Source organism: Mytilus galloprovincialis, chromosome 13 (assembly GCF_965363235.1).
Source record: "Mytilus galloprovincialis chromosome 13, xbMytGall1.hap1.1, whole genome shotgun sequence".
NCBI lineage: Eukaryota > Metazoa > Mollusca > Bivalvia > Mytilida > Mytilidae > Mytilus > Mytilus galloprovincialis.
The window spans coordinates 2,921,803-2,945,000 of NC_134850.1; the positions used below are offsets into that span (position 1 = coordinate 2,921,803).

The following is a 23,198-nucleotide window of genomic DNA, read 5'->3' on the forward strand; positions in this document are numbered from 1 at the left end:
TCTTCAAATGCTGTCATTGGACGCTAACAACCACATTCGTTAAACAGACATATTAAATGAAAATAACATTTTCTGGAAATGTTTGGATCAAGCCATGAAACAATAATTAAGGACAGTGTCAATTGATTCTATTCAACAATTCCATTTGTTTTCCATTGCACACATGGTTTGTCAGGTTAATGCATATCTAATGCGTATGTAATGCTATGCAAATAAAGTAAACGGTGGTTATATAGATATGATGGGCACTATATTCATGAAAGGAATAAAAGAAACCAATTGCAGGTATAACAACTGGTTACTTTGTTTGTAATTACAAAAAAATGGCACATCATTTTGTCAAACAGACATGCTTGATTGTACGCCAATCATGTGTTTGTTATTTTAATATTTAATATTTTATATTTCAACAGGTCGTAGCAATATTACATACGGTACAAGGTCAGGAAATTATGTGAAGTAAAGCGATGTTCTTTATGTTTCTTCCCATTTAAATACCACTTCCTTATATCAATATTCAGATCAAGATCTTAGTTGTTGAAAAATACCTTATACATCAGGTAAACAAGTACGAACAATTTGAACTATTGGTTAAAATGAATTACACCTTTTTCAATACACGCATAATTTGAAATCTTTCCGTTTTAACAGCCCGAATATTATTTTGTATATCTAAATTCATATTCTTCCATAAATAAAGGTTTTTATTTTATAGTTATTGATACAGTCTCAAATTATAGTATATGATTTAGAAGGATACAAACCTGACAATCTTTTGTAGGACATCACAAAAAGTCTTTCTATTCATAAAGGCACTCCACGTTCTGCATTAACATAAAGCTCAGTGAATATCGCCTTTCTCTCCCATTTAAAAAAAAGCGTAATCAAATTATTGTTACATATTCCGACAATGATCGAATTTTGTATTTGTAATTTACAAGGACGATTATAAGGGAAGGATGATCCAACAAGTAATAGACTACATATACAACGTGTTATCGGCAAGATACCCCAATATATCATTACTTAACACGTCTAAATTGTTTTTCATTTTGAAGAACTATTGTATTGTGTGACACCTAACCTACCTTTTTAGCAATTATTACTTCATTCACATCAGACTTCTATTAAATTATAAGGCAAATCACATATGGTAAACCTTATAATACGTGATTTTGCAAAAAGACATTTTTTAACATTGAACATGTTGAATGTTCGTTAACGTTTTTCCTCGAAACTAACCCGATTGGCCCATCGCACTTTAGTGTGATTTTCTACCGTACAGGACTTTAGCAACCAATATCGTACTTTAGCGTGAGACAACGCCATACTTAAGCGTAGACCATTGCACTTTACCGTTGCCATTGCACTTAAAGGTCCTACATATATAATATGTGTTGATGTGATGTCATCTTTTGAATTATAGGGTAGCTTAATTTCAGGACATTAAATCTGAAAATGCCACTAAACAGATAGTCATATTATATCAGAAAACAAATGTGTATTTCATTTATTATTGAAAGAGGGACGAACGATACCAAAGGGACAGTCAAACTCATAAATCCAAAACAAACTGACAACGCCATGGCTAAAAATGGAAAAGACAAACAGAAAAACAATAGTACACATGACACAACATAGAAAACTAAAGAATAAACAACACGAACCCCACCAAAAACTAGGGGTGATCTCAGGTGCTTCGGAAGGGTAAGCAGATCCTGCTCCACATGCGGCACCCGTCGTGTTGCTTATGTGATTACAAATCCGGTAAAAAGTCTAATTCGGTAGGTCAAATTCATGAAAGGGAAGGGGAGTGTAGTTACGACGTAAGGAACATATCCGATATCATTTGTGAAACGGTTATTCCATAACGGTCAACCAACTCGTGATGGCGTCCGTAAAATGTAAGAAGGGATAATTTCAACTTCACCATTTGGAACTCTTGATTTAATAGCTTCCTTGTGAGCAGCAACCCTTTATCAAGAAAATCATGATAGGAAATGCAAGCACGGGAATATCGTATCAATTGAGAGTGAGATATATATACCCCGTATGCAGGTGTTGCTGGAATGTTGCTACTTAGAAATGGAAAGTTCACAATTGGAAAGCTGAAATCATCTCTTTTGTCGTAAAGTTTTGTCTTCAACCGACCCTCATTGTAAATTTCTAGATGTAAGTCAAGATATGAAGCTGACTTAACTGTATCTGTAGTATCCTTTATCTCCAATTCGATGGGATAGATGCGTCCCACATAGTCACCAAATTTTGAATTGTTTAGTGAAAGAACGTCATCTATATAGCGGAAAGTAGAGTTAAAGGATATTGCTAACTTCTTAAAATTGAAAATTGTGTCATTGATGTACAAATATATACTCCTTAAACATCAATAACTCAATCTAGTATAAGCACACTGATAAAATAAAATCTACTTATACATGTTATACATTACAGTAAAAATATAGAAAGCGGGCCTTTTATGGTTTACTTTTTACAAAATGAAAAGATGAAAACAACACGTTCAATAAGTTAATGCGTCCGAAGCGCTTTTGTTGATTTACCTTTATCCGGAATGCCTTCCCATCCCTTTAAACAGAACAAAACACTATCATTATCAATATAAGTATATAAACAGTAATGGCTTTTTAAGAATATTGCTTCAAATAATCCAAATGATATTTGAGTGGTAATGTAAAGTATGTGCTCTTGAATCTAATTAGAAGACACAGCAGTTACATTGTTAAATAGAAGAAATTTTATCTATTTATGCATTTAAAGTGTGTCCCTCATTCTAACCCATAATTTGATTTGTTCGAATTATGTTACCTGTTGAAATAGGTAATTTAATAGGAAATAGATTTGGGTATAAGGAAGTGGTATTTTTAAAAAATGAAAGAAACCCGTTATCGTTTAAATGCACATAAACTTTACTATTGCATGCAACGTTGTCACATCATGTTAGACTATTTAATTTATATTGAACAAAATACACATGGTTTGCATGCGTCACGATACAAGGAACTTATATCAAACGCATATTTTACAAAATAGTTTCACATTTTTTAATGACTGTCTACGTTGGTTACTTCAATATTGGTGATTGATGCGCTGCATTTTGTTCCTTCCTTTTTTCCTTTTTCATTTGGTACTTGGATATTGATGATTGATGCGTTGAATTTTGGTACTTCCTCTTTTCCTTTTCGTGTGAAGGCTTTAATAAATAACAATTTCACTTCGAAAAAAATGTAAAATTTAAAATCCACACGATTAGGAAAATAAAAAAAAAATAAAAAATTCTGAGGGGTAAGTATTCCCCGTTGATTAAAGTATGATAAATGTAATATATTGATGTCTTTCTTTTCTTTTTTTCTAATACAAAAGCCCACTAATTTAGATATCTCAGCATACATAAAGTAAAAAAGTATGAACTCAAAAATTGTTTGATATCATAATCTAATCATTTATCATTTATAAATGATAAGGTTGTTTTCATTAACGCTTCATGGCTAGATCCAAACATTTCAAGAATATGACAGTTCTTGTCTTTTCGTTTTTGATGCGTTTTGTTACTTGATTTTGCCATGTGATTATAGACTTTCCGTATTGATTTTTCTCTGAGTTCAGTATTTTTGTGATTTTACTTTTTCCAGAAAATGTTATATAAATTTAATATGTCTGTTTTACGAATGTGATCATTGGCGAAAGAAGTTTATAATTTCGTCCCTCTTCAAGAAATGAACGCAAAGATCCATACACCCATTAATAGTCGCCATCGCAATAAGCTATATGCATCAGATTCTTCTTTTGACTTCCGGAAAAGTGGATTGGCCATTTCGATAAATAGATAAAGTATTATAGGTGCATTTTGTAACGATATCCAATTAGTATGAATGGAAGAAGAACACCGAATAAAGTTGCAGAAAAAATTACCCCCCCCCCCCTACTGTAGTGACACATTTTATTCTCATAATTCGCAAGTGATTGTAGACAATATTTGTTGTTGTAATATGTCCATCGTTTCCGACTCACGAATCATTACCACTGCTGTCAAGTTTTTTCACAATTATCATACAATGATTCAACCTCTAAAGTATTCTTCGTGGAATTCTTGAATTCGTGGTTTCGGTGACCCACGAAAACCACGAAAATTGTTATACCACGAATAAAAAAAGTTCACAGTAACCGTATTGTATTTTAGGATTTTTGTGGTAAAGGTTTTACTGTCACAAATATCCATTAACCTGTCTCAGCGTCGCCAGGTAAACTCAATTTGCGACAGTAAATTCCCAGTTTACCCCCGCAAATCCTCAAATACAATACGGTTATCTTCCTAATCTTTCAACGACCCTCCGTAGACAAAAAGAAGATCACTGGATTAGAGAATTGGGAACACCACACCGTATGGCTGCAATGACAAAATTGATGGTATAGGTATTCTATCTAGTCCTTCGTGTAACTCGGTGAATGTGATGAATATTTTCAACTCGACTCCTCGACGTAGACGTAGTCATGGTCATCGTCATTATACATCACCCTCTCTGCATGATGTCGCTATTAATGACATGCTGCCATGCATACAAAAACAGTTAGGTATTCATCACATTCGCACGAAACTTTATTCCTTACCCCTTTCAAAACTTCATTCTCTGTTCAATTTATATTTGGAATCCACTGTTACAAATCCTCATTCAAACCAATACAAATTACAAGCTATAATTTCGGATATTGCAAGTCACAGACTTTTCGAGCCAGTTCGCATTGGAAAAGATGAAAAAGAGAAAAGATCTTTTCTAAATCTTTCCTTTGCCAACAAAGGTATCGATGGCGTCAACCTAGGCAATATTCTTCATCATAAATTAGTTCAATCGAAAATACCTCCTTATTTCAAAGACCAGTCTGTACCAATAATTTCTTATCTTATCGATACCTCTGCTGGTGGACTATCAGTCCCCGAGGGTATCATCAGCTCGGTAGTCAGTATTTCGGTACTGACATGATTTAACAAACTTTACTAAAATTGTCCGTTTATAAATTTATAGATTATTAAGAAACTAAGGTTTCAACTTCCTCAGGCAAAGTTGGCTTTAGATGAATTTGGCTATTATTTTAGGTATTTTTTGACATACAGCTCTTCAACGGTTTCGGTACTTATACATCTTCTGATTTCAAATGTTTGGCTTTGAGCGTTCCTTATGAAGGTAAATCCAGAAAAGCGCTTCGGACGCAAGAAATTTATAACGTGTTGTTTTCAATATTTTATCCCTATACCAAACCTATTGCAACTAAAATTTTCAATTACAAACGCGTTTTGCAGGATCTCGATATTGACGACTTCAAGTCTAAACCTCCTGATTGCACTTGTGCTAGTTCCCAATTCACATATAATCCTGCTAGCCACGTTATTACCGGTGACCTTAACATTGTTAATAACACTTCTTTACGAAACGTGTTATCGAAACGTCCGAAATATTGTGAGCCTAAATCCATCAATTGGAAATACAACTTTAAAATTTTGATGGATTCAGTCGAGGATTATGCCAGGCAATGGGCTAAGCTCGAGAGGGAAGACGTAGACACTCTATCCGAATGGATTAAGGCAGTGAGGTCGTTAATACAAATCAGAATTAAGAAACTAAAATGGGTCCATCAATGCCCATGCTACTTCAATCTTCAAAGACCCAAATGTTGATAAACACCTATCCGATCTCCATGATAAATATGTTGTTGTCCACGCAGACAAAGCCCCAAATAACATCGTTTTTGTCTGTAAAAGTCATTACATTAATTGCTTGATAAACGAATTAGGTATATACAATTCACTTGGAAACTAAACATATACCCTCACGACAATTACCAAAGAGGAAATCTTGGATAATCATAGGTCTGTTCTTTGTTCCTTTGGTATTTCAACCAAAAATGAAGAACTGGATCTTCCATCACTGTATTGGATACCTAAACTACATAAGTGGCCTTACAAACAACGGTATATTGATGGGTCTTCCAAGTGCTTAACGAAATCCCTTTCTAAATTATTAACATATATTTTATCAGCAATCAAAGACGGGCTTCGAAGTTATTGTGAAACTGCCTATTCTAGAGGTGGCGTGAATCAGATGTGGATACTTAAAAATTCCAAAGATCTTTTAGAGAACATACAATCTCACTCTCTTTTATTTTGTAACAGTATTAAAAAATTTGACTTTTCTACTCTTTACACAAGTATTCCACATTCCAAACTAAAAGACATATTAAAACAGTAGGTATTACTTTGCTTCATAAAAAAGAATGGCCAACGTAGATACAAGTATCTTGTCTTAGGGAGGGATAAATCCTACTTTGTAAAGAATCACTCTGATTCAAACAAAAAATTCTCTGAAACTGATATTATCAAGATGCTTGATTTCTTTATTGACAACATATTTGATACGTTCGAAGGACGTGTTTTTCAACAGACTGTCGGCATCCCAATGGGAACAAACTGTGCCCCTCTACTTGCTGACGTGTTTCTTTATTATTATGAGGCTGACTTCATGCAGGAACTTCTAAGGAAGACAGATAAGAAGTTAGCAATTTCCTTTGACTCTTCTTTCCGCTATATAGATGACGTTCTTTCACTAAACAATTCAAAATATTTGGTGACTATGTGGATCGCATCTATTCCATCGAATTGGAGATAAAGGATACAACAGACACAGTTAACTCGGCTTCATATCTTGGCTTTGAGCGTTCCTTATGAAGGTAAATCCAGAAAAGCGCTTCGGACGCAAGAAATTTATAACGTGTTGTTTTCAATATTTTACATCTTTTTTACATCTAGAAATTGACACTGAGGGTCGGTTAAAGACAAAACTTTACGACAAAAGAGATGATTTCAGCTTTCCAATTGTGAACTTTCCATGTCTAAGTAGCAAAATTCCAGCAGCACCTGCATACGGGGTATATATCTCCCAATTGATACGATATTCCCGAGCTTGCATTTCCTATCATGATTTTCTTGAAAGAGGGTTACTGCTCACAGGGTTGGTTGACCGTTATGGAATAACCGTTTCACAAAAGATATCGGATATGTTCCTTACGTCGTAACTACTATCCCCTTCCCTTTCATGAATTTGACCTACTGAATTAGACTATTTATCGGATTTGTAATCACATAAGCAACACGACGGGTGCCGCATGTGGAGCAGGATCTGCGTGCCCTTCCAGGGCACCTGAGATCTCCCCTAGTTTTTGGTGGGGTTCGTGTTGTTTATTCTTCAGTTTTCTATGTAGTGTCATTGTTTTTCTGTTTGTCTTTTTCATTTTTAGCCATGTCCCTTTGGTATCTTTCGTCCCTCTTTTCTTATTTAGACTTCTGTGCCTACATTTACTATCATTGATATTATGGTTATATTTATAAATTTACTGTTTACAAACCTTTTGAAATTGTTGAAATACTAAGTCCTTTCTATCTCAGGAATATATTACATTAGCTGTGTTTGGCAAAAACTTTTAGGAATTTTGGTCTTCAATGCTCAGCTTTGTACTTTACTCGCGTTCGGCGTAAATACTAAATTTAATCATGGTATCGGGTTGTTGTCTCTTTGACATATTCCCCATTTCCATTCTCAATTTTATCTATGAAGAGTTTTTATCAAGACTTTGCAAGGACGTCCATTTACCGATATTTATTACCGCTTTCTTTAAAGGACACCGGCCACTCAAACAATCATTTGTACAATAAATCGTAATGGGATGTAAACATCGTTAATTTCGTAGATAAGAGTGTAACACATATCGTATGTCTATAAAAACAGGTTGTATCAGCTTGAAATAATCCTTCTCCGGACATTGCCGATAATTGCCGACATTTAATAAGCAACTTCCCGAAGGAGTGCGTGACGTCACTTGTGTTGTTTACATCCGCTAGACCACGAGAATCATACTATTTCTAACTAAAATTTAACAAAGTATGCAATGGATTTTGACGATGAGCCATTTATAACTGCTGTTGATAATATTCAACCGTATCAGTTCGAGCCTGTTGTTCATATTGAACAAAACGAAGTGATCATTCAAAACCAATCGGACTCCTCTGAGGAAAATTCTGAAGCTGAATCTGACTCCTCTGACATGCAAGACAGCCGGATGGATAACTTGGCATGGTATGATTGATTGTCTAATACTGTCTAACATGATTAAAAACTTCACATTACCAAGCCTCCTAGATGTAAATGTTTTCGTTCGTTTTTTGTTCTTCAACAAAAAAAGGGGGGTTGGCATGTATATCATACACATGTGCCTACAGTACTATACAGTCGCATATTTAACACTTCCTTACCTACATATAGAGTCAAATAAGACATAAAAACTATAAGTTTTAATTCAAAAAAAATATTCAATTGACACAATAATATTGAATTGATGTTAAAATGCATCATGCTATTCTTTTCACATTGATGCATTGTAACTTTTTTTTATGAATTACTTGACAGTTTTTTTTATAAATTTACATGATAATAGATCTTACTGAGGATTTATTGTAAAATAGGCAAATCTACATGTACGTTGTACAATAAATTTCCCAGGTGTGACTGTAACCACTGCACTGCAATGCCCACTGTGGATGAATGCCTCTGTTGCAAGGAAGTTGGTCCAGTTGCAGAAAAAATGGAAGATGAGGACCTCGATTGTATTACAGATCATGAGGGGTTCACTGGAAACTGTTTAAATAGACATGTCATTGAGGTCTCTTTGTATGACTTTGTTGAAAGGCAGGGACCAATAGACGACAATGAACCAATTCATGAGTAAGTTCAATTTAATATTGATGATTAAACATAAATTTAACTTCACAACTATCATTTTTTATTTACAATTTTAATCAGAAACAAAATAAAAAAAAGTCACGACTAAGCTGATGATGAATTGCAAAAAGGCTAAATAAATAAATCTGAGTAAACATACAAAATATACATGTATCATCATGAAAATATGAACTCTCATCTTGATCCCTTTTTTAAGCATACTGATATATCAGTTAAAATAATATCCTTGTTCAAGCTTTGAGTATCACTGTATCACTATGTAAAAAGAATATGAATAATCTGTTTAATATGCTATTTTTTCAGATTATATAGATATGTTGCTTACATACGGTTCTCTCGTTGGATCTGGCATATACTTGGTAAAAAAAGAAGAAAGGTGATACCAACATGTGCAGTATTAAAAATTAGGGAGGCATTCCCGTCTGAGGACTTTACTGGATTCAAATATGCCAGGCCATGATCATTTGAAAAAAAATAATTGTGGTTAAAATCTTGGTAAATTTCATGTTTCCACAAACAGAGCTTTAAAAGATAAAAACACCCGACTACATGATGTAAATTGTGGTAAATACAATTTAAATGGTGAAGAGTTATATGGAACAATGATCGCGAACATATTTAAACAAATGTACGAGAAATGATGTCAGTTTCTAGCAAAACGACTTGTTCGATGTCTTATTAGCTCATCCTTATCAACTTGAGGGTTTGATGCTGTTAGTGGAGGGAGTCTCTGGTATACAATGTTAAAGTCCTCTAAGGCTTCTTTAATGCTTGACAAGTTATTTCGTCTGTCAAAAGTTCTTTTCAGAAGAGCTCCATCATAATCTACAAGACAAATAGAAACTATATGTAATAGCTCAGCCTCTAATTTACATAATTAACCGTGCAAATTTATAGATGCAATGACATTACTGGATTTGCAGTCTGCATTTTTAGAATATTAACTTTTTCGATTCCAATAGTACAAAAAGAGACTCATAATACTGTAAATAAACCAACATTATTACAAAATAAATGTCTTGCATAGTGCTTTTTACGTTTTATTATTGAACCAGAAATTTGAATGAAATATTACCATAGGTCGCTTGAACTTTCTGTGGTTTGACAACACATTGCTCTCCTTTTTTTGCTTTAGGGTACGACTTTTTCCATTTCAGGATGCCTGCTTTTGTGACAGCTTGCTGTCTATTTCCATTCTCATTGTAATGCAATGCAGCAATATAAATTCTGGAGAAGAAGAAAAACATTACAAAATTATTTAACTTATCAAATTTTAAGATAAGGAACCTACTAAACTTTTAATTTATTGCTTCAAAGTTTAAAATTAGCCACTGATGAGTTTATGTGTATACTATGTGGTGACCATGATTACAGTACAGGTATACACCTTTCATTAATTTGTTTGGTATAGGTTATTTTGACATATTGTACACAATCAATTACCTTGCTTTCATTGCATATTGGAAGAAGTGGGTGTTCTTTGGTGCATACTGGTTCACAAGAGAGTGATACAACTCGAGGCCATATGTCTGGTGCACTGGTGACAGCTTTTTTAAATCTTTTAGCAAGTATTTGCTTTCGATTACTTCCAGAACAAGTTTATGAGATTTGGAACCTAAAAATTAAAATAAAATATAATTTATTAAAACGATAATTTGGGCTAGATGCAAACGTTTAAACATATATGGCTATAAATGATGAGGCATTTTTTCAAAAATAGTTTTTTTTAATTAGTACAAAGCCATGAAACACAACAATTGTCCCTTTTTCATAGAACATGAAAACCATTTGTACTTAAGATATTTGTTTACCTTGTTTAAGCCAAGCTCTTTGTTCCTCAAGCTCTCCATGGATACATTGCGGAAATACATCAGACTCATGGACATGTTTATTCATGATGTGGTTTGAAATTGATGTCCATTTGTGTATTTTTTCGTTTTGATCTTCCCCACTTGATGCAGCCACCCAATATGTATGATTAACAATGCTCTTTATCCATGGTCTAATGTCTCCTGTGTCTTTTTTTTTTGGCTCTGGTTTCCAACTTTTTTTATATTCCTGCAAGTAATGGAATAAAGAAAACATTTTGAAATGTATTTTTAATCAACAGTCTAAGAGTATTGCAGATTTATAAAACATGATTTATTCACAACTTGATAAGATAATACAATTAGTTCTAGTATGAAGTTAATTGAGTAATACCTTTTGCTATATGCCATACATCGAAATAATGATTTATTTCTGGATGGTTGTCCTTCATGAACTTCTTAATCATAACATGTCTATATGTGACAAGTGTTGAGACTTCAATATGGTTAGTGTCTATAAGAAGGGATAAACCCTTCTTAAGTCCTTCCAATTCCATATGGGTTGACCCCTTAACTTCATTGGACTGAAAAAAATAAGCAAACACTGAAATTATTTGTCAACATGATTTATGAAAACAATAAGATTTGGGGGAAATTCATGAAATACTGGCCACTGGACAACATCGATAAATCTGTAGTAAGTGTGTTTAACTATTTACTTCTAAGCATTTATACAGATCTTATTTAAATCTTAAATATATATACATATAAACAATGAGATTTGGGTTATATTCATGAAATACTTGCCACTGGACAGCAACAATCAATCCATTTTAAGTAGTATGCATGTTAAGCTGTATTTATTTGTAATCATTTTAATACAGATCTAATTTAGATTTATATTGAGAAATCCATCAAGAGTTAATTAATGCAAACCTGAACAAGCTGAATGTCCAATATTTTATTTGTGTTCAAGTCCATCAGAGTGTAACTGCCATATTTAGCACTATAACCAGGACTGTCGCACCTTCCGTCGCCACCAAGTACTACTTGTTTATCTGGACCTGCAATATTAAAAAGGGTAATGCGTGAAGATTATAACACTTTTATTCATATAATTAACAATAAAATTATCCTGTACAGAAAACATATTAACAAGATACCTAATTTGACAGAGGGAGAAAATGAGGATAGAAATAAACATATTCCAAGAATAAATAAAAAGATACGTGTTTTCCAGAAAATAAATAAAAAGATATGTAAGTATATTAAAAGAGGTGACACTACGAAGAAATATACATACCTTGCAAGGAAGCTATTAGATCTGCTTGCTGGGAGTCGAATTCATAGATAACTGCACATGATGTGTATGCTGTTTGCAGTCTTCTAACCGAGCGTTCACTAATGCCTTTCAGTTTCATTTGATCAAACAGTCTTACAATCTTGGCTGTATTATTCCCGCTAAACATTATAGCACTTGCAAGCAAAAGATTTCCCCATGGTAGTCTTTCATGACAGTTTTGGGATTTCCACTTGTAGACGTGTCCAAAAGCACATACAGAAGATGTAGATATCATTGTCCCTCTACTGAATTCAATAATTGGAATGCATCGATTGTTACACTCTATACATACTGATAGTAACTGAAATAGTGCTGTTTCAGAGACCATGTAATACTTTTCTTCAACTGGATCATTACATTCTTCCATTCTGTAATTGCTTGTTTCTTCCTCATCGTCAGATCCACACTCATCATCTCCATCTTCTTCCTCGGACTCGTTATAAATATAATTCGGATCATTATCATATTCATCTACATCATCTTCATCATCATCAATCTCATCATTGTCATCCAAGTTTTGTTCGGTCGCTGCCGGTGCAAGGCTACTGCTTGTAATTTTTCCGATTATCGTTCTTGTCTTCGATGTGGCGACTTTACTTGCTGAATCAATATCTGAAGGGTTACACTGAATGCCTTTATACGTTCTCTTGGTTTTAATGTTTGGTTTCTTCTAGTTCTCTGCGGAATGGGATCTGTTTGATTTTTCTGTATTTTCATGTTTGTGTAATCGGTGTTAAAAGATTTTGACACGAATGTTTTTGGTATATCTACCGGAATTTCTACCTCTTCTTGAATCTCCATACTGTCAGGTGCGGGTGGCGATTCAGTTTCAGTGTCAATGGAGTCGACGGACTTATCTAATGATTCATTAAAGGCCTCTTGAAGAACCTATAGTGAAATTAAATTTTTATTTTAAAAATTGCTTTCAGAAATAAATCATACATGAATGTAGAAAAAAACATATATCCCGTAAATTCACCTTTTTGGTAGTTGTATTCGGGAAAGGACCGGGTCGTAGATTTCCTGTGGAATTGAATAATTGATATGTTTTTGTTTTCTTTAGTAAGACTCACGAAACCTTTACTCGTTTATTTTATTTTATAATAGATTTAGAATGTCAATATACGGACTTCTTCTACAAGCGACTGATTTCATAAAAAAAAAGTTTACGAGAAAAATATAAATCCCAGAAGTCCTGAACATTTTAGTATGACTTTGATAATGTTTTATTGGATCGTAATATAATGTAAATGGATGTATATACCTTTTCATGTAAATAAAATAAATGCTTTGACAATTTTTACTTGAACCAAAACGGGAAGAAAGATATACAAATATAATAAATAATAATAATTAAAACCATACAGATAACCATGAACATATTTTTCACAAAAGTTTCGATGGATAATAAAGAGAATCAATTGTACCTGACGTTTCTGTCTTTTTTCGAAGGCCGACCTAGGCTTTTTAGGAGAAGATGGTCCTTTTTCTGCATCTACAACTACAGGAATGTCGGGCATGGCGTCATCTTTTAGAGCTGCCTTTGCACCCGGATATCCCAATTCTGAAAGTCTTTCAGGGTGCCTGCTATACTGATTTAGGGTAAAATGTTTAGAACAAATTCTGCTGTGCTTAGACGGTGTAAAGTCCTGTCGTTTACAATAGTGAACCCAAGCACGATTTCTCTGAGAATCTTTCGGAAAAGTAAACCAATATATATTTTTGTCACATTGAGAATTGCTATTGCAACCGTAAACCACACAATACGGCATATTTACACTTATATTTACGAAATAAAAAATAAATTACTTCTTACTTTTAAATAATTCTACTACGTGAAGATTTGCTTTTACATAAAACTAAAACATGGATGTAATATGAGACAAGAATGGAGCCCTATACTCATGGCATTTCTGTATTATCTATATAGTATTACCACTGAGAATATACAGCTGGTAACACAAGTGATGTCATAGCCGTGAGCCTCGTTATCATGTCTGAAAATATGCATACAAGGGCGATCAAGGCCATCTGTGTATACATTACTGATTATCACATTCCCTGATAAGAAATACACATAACAACATGAAGATATCGATTTTATTAACTATAAAGGTTTTATTTTACACATGATTGTTTGAAGTGGCCGGTGTCCTTTAAACATTGCGGAGATACAGCAGTCACGGTTGCTAAAATAGGTGAACAAAAGAGGCAGATATTCCAATACCTGTCTAATATTTTAAAGAAAGGACTGCTATCGGCTTATACCCTTTACATAATTTAAATTTAACTGAGAGTTGAAAATATCGTAATTCACTTTTGCTGCGGTCGGATATTTTAGTATTGATACGAAATTTGTTTCTTACACCGATCAAAACATATGACAAAAGCACTCATTAACAACTCAAAAATCAACCCATGTTTAAGAATGAGCTTATTTATTTTCATCCTACAGCAACTAGTACATGTATGTTGCGAGTTTTAGTGTATACTATAAGCGATCTACACATCTCAATATGAATTTCGTATGCTCCATCTCTCATAGATATAGATATCATCCCTTTAATCACCAACATAGTTCTAAAAACTTTTATTTTATAGGTACAAAAAATGCACAAATATTATTTCAACAGAATGTACAAATATTCAATTCAATAGTAAAAGTATCTTTGCAGCAAATTTGCGCAATGCATTTTAAAAAATTTCAACAGAACGATGCAATTCTTTCCGCATAGATTTTCTTGTCGCTAAATAATTTTATAGCAATTTCCAATAAAGTGAATGTCTCCCATGCATTCCAATTTGGTATCAAATACTGTTCTTCTATAACAAGTTGTAGACCATCAATGATATCCTGACACTGCCTTAAATTGTTGAGGTGGAAATGAAATTGAAAACTAAGTGAAGTAGCAAATGCTGTTGGAGGAAATGGACATGTAAAACTCTATCCCTCCATTAAATGTTCATCTGGTGTAATGTTGAATCTCCGGTAGACTGTATACAATCTACAGGCATTATTTTCAACAGATTTACAACACTCTTCTTGATATGAATGATAGCAGTTTAAGTGATTGACGATGGACATCTGACAAGGTCATCTCGCTGTACATTTCAATAAAGAGTATCGTATGATGTATAAAACTTAACTGTATTGTTCTCTTGTAAAAAGGTAACTATCAATAGGCGTCCAGATACAGCATCATGATAGATATTTGTTAGAAGAGTACTTAAACAGGATTTGTACTGGTTTTTTTTGGTATATCGACAATTGGACCATCAAGTGGCAAACGTTGTGCTTGATTTTTGTACCACTGTGATATGCAATATGCATTTAAGAGGCAATGTCAGAGAAAACCAGGCAGAGGTTGGAAATTTTGTTCAACAACCGTTTTGAGATTTATGTGTTTTTGTATTGTATGAACCTTGTTTTGTCGGAAAATGACACTTTTAAAAGTCATATTGGGTTATTATGTTTAAAACTGAATTTGATTTTACAGTAAATTTGACTGCGTATATAGAGAAATACGGGTATTAATTTCTCAATAAAGACAGCCGACAATATAACAATTGATATATATTCTAAAAGATGACCAAGAATACAACAGGAAATGATAATAATAATTCTGGTATCTGTTGGTATGTAAATGTTTTAATGCAGTAAACTGTCTGAAAACAGCGGTTTTACTTTCAACTTTGTGGTGTTTAGATATACCAAAAGTGATACTCTTCAATTTAAAAAATCGATATAGGTTGTGACGAAAAACGAACTCCTGTTGTATATATATTTATACGTAATTGAACAATTTGATAGGATTTAACAAAAATATAAAACTTTGAAGTGTTGGGAAACTAATTTCCCTCATCAGGAGATTGTTGCATTTGGCAAAAAGTCGAAAACAATTTTTGTCTTACAAATTAAGCATTACACATAGTGGCCGCTGAGGGTGAAACAAACAATTTTTCTTTTCTCATGGTCAAAAACAAATATTTTTTTTTCTAAAAACCGGAAACAAACTTTTTATTTCCATAACAAATACAAAGTCCCCCCTCCCCCACAACCCCCAAAATGGTTGCTGCCTTAAGGGAGCAATAAATTCTGTACAGGAATGAGGAGTATTTGTAAGACTGAAATTAAGGAATAACAGTACCGTAGTTGAAGGGTAGGTTAATGCGGCTTCAAATAATTTTTGACGATTTTTGGTGATTGCATCGAAATCTCATCTATTACGTCATTTTCGAAACTATACGAATTTTGATTGGCTAAATCGGACGTTGGGAGAATTTGCAATGAAGTGGTGATTTTTTTTGTGACACCGAGATCAAAGATTTATCAACTTGTTGTTTTTTCGACAACATCATTGCGACATTAACAATATCTTCAAACATGACTGTTGTTCCCTTGAACACTTACAGTTTTGGTAAGAAAATCGCCGAAAACTAAGATTCATCAACGTCCATGTTTAGCTTGTCACGTCACACTCATTATCATCAGCTGTTGAGCACCTTGTCAAAGAAGTCGGCACATGGAAATCACAATGGAAAGGAGGATTTTGCATACATTTTGAGGTAAATACGTTGTAAATTGTAACTCTTTATCATCAGTACCTATTTCTCATTGAATTTGTTGAAGTTAATTAAAACATTCATAATTCTTCATTTATTTCGATAACTGACGACGAAAACCGTTTACCTATAAATCAATCAATGAAGCAATAAAGTTAGCTAAATGGAAAAAATGCTAGGAGAAAGATTGTTTTGATATTAGTTATAGTAGACTTGATTTTTCCAATGCCAACTGTAACACAATAATTACCTCCCCCCTTTTATTCCCCCTTGGTTCAGTGTATTCAATAAAATTAAAACTATTCATTTATGTATACATAGCTTCTTAACTTTGGTAGTAAGGGGTGCACCCCTTATATTATCATATATACCCAGTCTCTACCTCTCCTTAATAGGCTTAGTAATTTTTTTTATACTTTTATACACCACCGACACAAAGTTCACAAATGAACAGTGTTGGTGTTTTTACATGTTAAACAGAGAATGACATTGAATTTGTTTCAATTCAGAATAATTGTTTTTAATTGTGATTTAACTAAAGCATGAATGTCTATAAATATAAAACTTGGATTTGTTTCACAAATAGTATTTATATATTCATTGTCATTTCAAAGTTTATGAGAAAATACCAGTCACACAAAGACAAAGAATTTATAAATGCATGTACAAACAAATAAAATGTAATTTTAAGTCATATTTCAGTTAACAGGCTACTGAGATTTTACAAAATGAGAGAATTGGATCATCTCAGTTAATATATTATCTAATTTATTTTTTAGTTAAAGTTATGAAAATTTTAAATTGATCACCACTTTCATTCAATTGACATTTTAAAGACTATGTATTACTTGTAGGATTTGCTTGATAACTTTTAAAATGTTATAATTCAAATAAGTGACTTTAAATGTTGTCAATCTACATTGACATGATCAATTGATGTAAATATTTCAATATCATACAGACTAAATACCTAACAGGTTTTTTTTTTATTTTTGCCACTGGACGTTAAGCAACCAACAATCAATCTTTTGTTTAAATATCTCCTTTATTGCCTATTTCCTACATGTTTTTAAAAATTCTTTTGGTGTGTTTATTGCTTTTAAAGTTTTAGTTATGCAATTTATATTTGTCTTTTGCAGAATTTGTCTTCACTGGTTTTTTTACTGCTTCCAAGTGACTCGACATGTAAGAAGTCTGTATTAACATGTAAGCATTCAAATATTATATTATTGTTATTGACACTTATTTTAAAGTCACTTGAAGTGATATAAAAGCTATTTAAAGATTAATTGCTTATGAGTTTAGATTAATTTGTCTATAATTATATTTATGTGTTAAGGTTTATGTACCCTTCTGTAGCCATTTTTGTACGAATTTTTTAAACATCAACTGTATCAAAACTACAGATAAAATGAATCATAGAGACAGGCCATTTTGAACATATACTTGGGGGAAACTAAATGCAAAGCATTATTATTTTCTGATGCATTGCATTTAATATAAAAAAAAGTACTTTGTGGCAAAGAAACCAAGATTTTTATAGAAAATCCACAGCCTTTAATAAAGAGATTTTTGTTATAAAATTTGAAATGTAGATTACTCACTTGCTTTTCTATGATGCGCTAATGTTTATTTTTTACAAAAAGTTCTATTCAACCTGTAAATTTCAAAATACCTCGTGCAGAGTAACTTAAGTCGAGCGCACCCTAAAAGGTGTACTTGATTTGATCCATATTTTATTTGTTCTAACCAATAACTACATTAATTAAAAACCAATTGTTCAGAGAACAATTGAAGGTCTTTCCATCAAAACAATGTATTTTGATATGAAAAGTTGTGAAACTAAGTTTAAAATGTCATTTCAATCGTCAAATGATAGCTCCTAGTAAGCTGATTCCAAAAATATATTGTTTCCATACATTTTTTTTAAATAAGGGAGATAATTTGTTGCTTCCGGTTTGAAAAATGTTACTTCCGATTATATTTGAATATTTACTTGACACTGATTCCAAAAATATCTGGTTCTATATACTTTTATATTAATAAAGTACAAAAAAATAGCTACTTCCGGTTTACAAAAAGTCACTTCCTGTTGGTTTTTTTCAAGGTTAAATGGTTTGATACCTTTTTCTAAAAGTTGTATATCTTTATCATGTATACATATAGAATAAAAGCAAAGGTCAAAATCTAGAACGTCAAATTAAGCTATGACCTTGAGATCAATTTCAAGGTCATAAACCAAGGACATCAAATCAAAAGACCATAGGTCTTAATTATATTTAGTTAATGAGTTATATCACCAAACGCGTATTTTTAAATACAAGAGGGGAGAAAACTCCCTTTTACATTCAACGTACGCTTGCAATCAAAATTTACATCTTACGACATGTCGCAACTAACAATTTAGTAAAAATAATTTGTTGATATCTTATACAGTCTTTGGATATAAGTGAAAATAAGCCAAATTCAAATATTAGAATATGACCTTGACCTTTGACCTTGACCTAATTTTCATTTTTTGGGACAAAGGACCTCAAATCAAAAAATCCTAGGTCTCCATCACTTATGATTTATAAGATAGAAATTCATATCACTTATATCAGATGCATAAGGGGAAATAACTCTCATATGGAGCGGTCATATCGCTTCGGTCAAAATAGGACAAATCATGCGAAGGATATAACGAGCAATTTTGTAAAATAAATTTGTCATAATCTTTTACGGTTGCGAAGGAGATGCGATAACAAGGAAAACAGTGTTTGGGGAGATAACATCTACAAAGAAAAGTATTCGTTTACGCAGGGTAAATTTCAAAAGCGCATAAACTGTTCCATATCATATACAAAATATCTAAGCGACATATTGCGAAACAAATGTTTATCGCAAGAACAAAATTAGGCGGAAGAAAAAAAAATATTCAGAAGAAAAACAATAGGTCTTTCCACAGAAAAGTGGAAAGACATAATAAACGTGTTTGAAGGAAATCAATGCTAGCACTGCATGCAATAATCTTATATCTATCGGTCATCAAATTGCCAAATATGATAGAACAAGTGTTGTGATATGACTATACTTATTATATAGCTATAACTACCTTGTATGGCGCCGTATAGCTTCTACCGTTGGAGTTGTTAGGTGTCCTTTACATCAGGATCACGTCCGTACAGCTAGGCCGATTTGTAACAACTCCTTAGTCCATAGCTTGCCATTCGGAACACTCGGGACTCTTCATGTAGCAAATGGGCTCTGTAATTTCTTTGAATTCTATAATGTTCTGTTACTCCAAAATATTCTCTTAATTAAATCCAGCAAACTTAGTTATCTTTTGTTTAAGATGAAATGACTAATATAAATGGTATAGTTACTGAGGTGTATTCCACATTACGAGGCGTTGTGAAATATCATCATTACGGCCGTTAAACTGAATACACATTATCTGATTATACTTATATGTATATACACAAACATATATAATATTTACAAATCTTATAAGCACATAAGCATTGCAGAAATAATATATATACACATTAAATTATATGATATTGATAAGTTCAATCGAATGTCTATAGGAAGAACTAAGTATATATACATCAAATAACGTCGTACTGGAATATATACATTACACATATGAATATGTAGTCAACTTAAAGATGTAAGGGAGGCAATTCCTTCAATCGTTCCCTTTTTCTCAACAATAGCTTGTCAACACTTTTACTTTTATTTTCCAACAATTTCTGCGCATTGTTCATCATCTTAACATTTGGTTTTCTTATTTTTATCAAGGACTTCAGACACCTTTGCCACTTGCTGGAAATTCCTTCCTTACTTAAACCGTTCTTCTGTTCTCTACACACACTGCCTTGGTCTTTTATTTCTTTGACTTTTATGTCACTCACATACTCATGTACTGACCTCGTCTTCTTCTTCATCTCCTTAACCTTCTTATTCTGTATCATCTTCTTCACCTCCATATTCTTTTTCTCTCTTTTTGTTGTTAGTGCTTTGTATCTTTCAACTGGCTTCTCCGTTGTGTCAATCTTTTGAGATTCTTGAATCGTCTGAGTGGATTTATCAACACATGTTTCAATTGTTTGAGTGGAGTTATATACACCTTTACCAATCTTTCTTTCTGTCGTGTGTTCTATAGTTTTCGGAAAAGGTACATATTCAAGTTCTGTTTCTATTGCAATCTCTACACTTTGACAACAAGACCTAATTTTTTCATCAACGCTAGTTGGTGTTGCATCCAGTATCCATCTTGATTCTACGCATTTCTTTTGTGTTCCCGGTTGCTTTTTAGTAACGTTGCATCTTTTCTTATCGGTATCTTGAACTACTATCCAATAAAGATGCTTGCGGTTTTTCAGCCTTGAACTTACCTCTTTGTTTGACTTGTAAATCCAATTTGGAGCCAGGCAGTCAATAGCATCTGTCAATTCTTCTAATTCAAAAACTTCCACTTGGTTCTTAATATTCTGATTGTTAACCAAAACATCTGAAATCCCAATGTTTCCACTTGTTTCTTGTTCATTGTGTCTGTTGATAAATTGATCGTTGTTGATTCGGTTCAAGCTGATTTTACTGCTTGCACATTCGTCAATCTGTTTACTTTGCATTGTTGTCTCTCTATTCAATTTATCATTTTCTTTAACATTCACTTTAACCAAGTCATGAAGTTTTTTCTTTGTCATAAACCCTGTCGTATTTCTACCTAAAGAGCTTTTCTTTACTTTCTCCTTCTCTTTATGTTTGATTTCAACAGCCAACTTTGTAATAGGTGCTTCATTTAATCCTGCTGTATTCTCATCTGTGAGTTTCGTATCCTTTTGCAAAACATCCATCATTGATCCATCTATACGTGATTCTGTGACGTCTGGAATATCTGCATGGTGTCTATTCAGCTCAAGTTCTTCATAACTGTCCTTCAAATCAAATTCAAAACTTTCTCGCGTACCTGTGGTGTTGTTGTCGATGTCAAACTCACAACTATTATCTACATCTAGTACTGATGTAGTTAGTCGTTCTTTTTCTACTGTACTTTTTCCAAAAGCATGCCTGGACTGCTGAAGATGCGCATAATGCGTATCTGTAACGCTTACGCCAACTTTACTGTCATAACACTCATGAATAACAGCTGCATATTTACACTTTGGGTTTTTAACCTTATCATCATCAATATCAATTTCATCATGATTTTTTTCTGTATCTCCTGTACTGTGTATGTGAAACTGCTTAGAATCTACTACTGTCAAATTCTGTTCATGTTGGAAACTGGTATGGCATAACACATCATCATTTTTCTGTCTTTCGATATTCTCTATATCTCGTTTTTCCTCCCACAAACTGTTGTGTTTTAAAAATCCTTCTGCTTTTTTAAATATGGTCATGAAACGTGTTGCTGCCTCAACTGAACTTCCAGCAACTTTGTTAACTAGTTCTCGCTCTTCCTCATCACAACAAGCGTTTATAAAGTTTTCTATAATAAGCTGTTCTTGGTCTTTCTTAGATTTATTTGGAACAAGTTCTTCAATTCTGTGCTTAAATTCTTCTATTAATTCGCCTGGATAAGGGGTGATATTCTCTAGATGTTTTAAACTTAAATATGAATAACCAACCCAATCAAACCGGTCTTCAAACAGTTTGCATAATGCTTCATAGTCCTTTTGTATAGTATTTGGCCTCCTTTCATAAAACTTTAGTGCTTTTCCGGATAATTTCGAAATAAGCATTTGTAATTTTTGTTCTTGATTCCACCCATTTTTAATAGCCTTAAAATCAAAATTGGTTTTGAACAGGGACCATTCTGGTGTTGATGTTCCATCAAAAATGTCAAAATTATCCATACCTTTTGGATACAATAACACTTTACATGTTGATAAAATTATATGAAGTTTGTATCAAAAAAATAAAATTGACTACATGTATTACTGCAAAATATATATACGATAAACACACTCATATATTCAGAACTGTAAAAATTTCACAGGAGAGTTTGTTTTACTATTTGCAACGCTAGCATCAGAACGTCTGATGCGAAAACTCCTGTATAAATTTTACAAATACTCAAGTAAAATGTACAAGCAATACTTGTATCAAAATAAAAAAAATATATACAAAAATCCGGACAAACACAAAAAAAAAATTGATTCAGTCAAATCAATGTTTTATAAACTCAATATGTACAATCAATGTGCAGGTAAACAATAAAATTTATAGACATGCATAAATAAACATACAGATATCTATATTATTTACAAAGATCGATAGATGACAATTTAATTAATCAACACCTCTCCTACATTAAAAAAGTGAACTCTTATCATGTCATATATATTAACACAAGTATAAGCAAAAATTAAATAGTGTCTAGTTGACACATACTTAATTTGATCTACAGTGTGATAGAAGACAAATATAAGACTTTAATCAAAATAACAATGAATCAACGAATATTAAAGTTTAATAATTGTGGGGAAAAGGGGGGTCACATTGTGAAGTAAAAGTTTATCTAATCATATGATGTAAACGCATACATCAGAACATCTGATGTTCCCTTAAATTGCAGGTTATATCCCTGAAATATCAAAACGCAAACATCAGAACGTCTGATGTGATATTTTACGGGACTGAAAAAGGGGGGGGGGAGGTGGGGCTGAAATCTGAAATAAATGTATCTTCTGTTCA

The 23,198-nt window shown here is 32.9% G+C and overlaps 1 protein-coding gene and 1 pseudogene across 1 annotated transcript; one reads left to right on the forward strand and one right to left on the reverse strand.

The window, feature by feature from the left end:
* Window positions 1–7,967: 7,967 nt before the first annotated feature.
* LOC143056774 (P2X purinoceptor 7-like) lies at window positions 7,968–9,261 on the forward strand. Its single transcript, XM_076229930.1, has 3 exons — window positions 7,968–8,138; window positions 8,562–8,783; window positions 9,105–9,261. Exons 1-3 carry the CDS (start codon window positions 8,107–8,109, stop codon window positions 9,259–9,261), a joined length of 411 nt encoding a protein of 136 aa, XP_076086045.1. The 5' UTR covers window positions 7,968–8,106.
* A 183-nt stretch (window positions 9,262–9,444) lies between these two features.
* Window positions 9,445–12,504, reverse strand: LOC143056773 (uncharacterized; annotated as a pseudogene).
* Window positions 12,505–23,198: the final 10,694 nt, after the last annotated feature.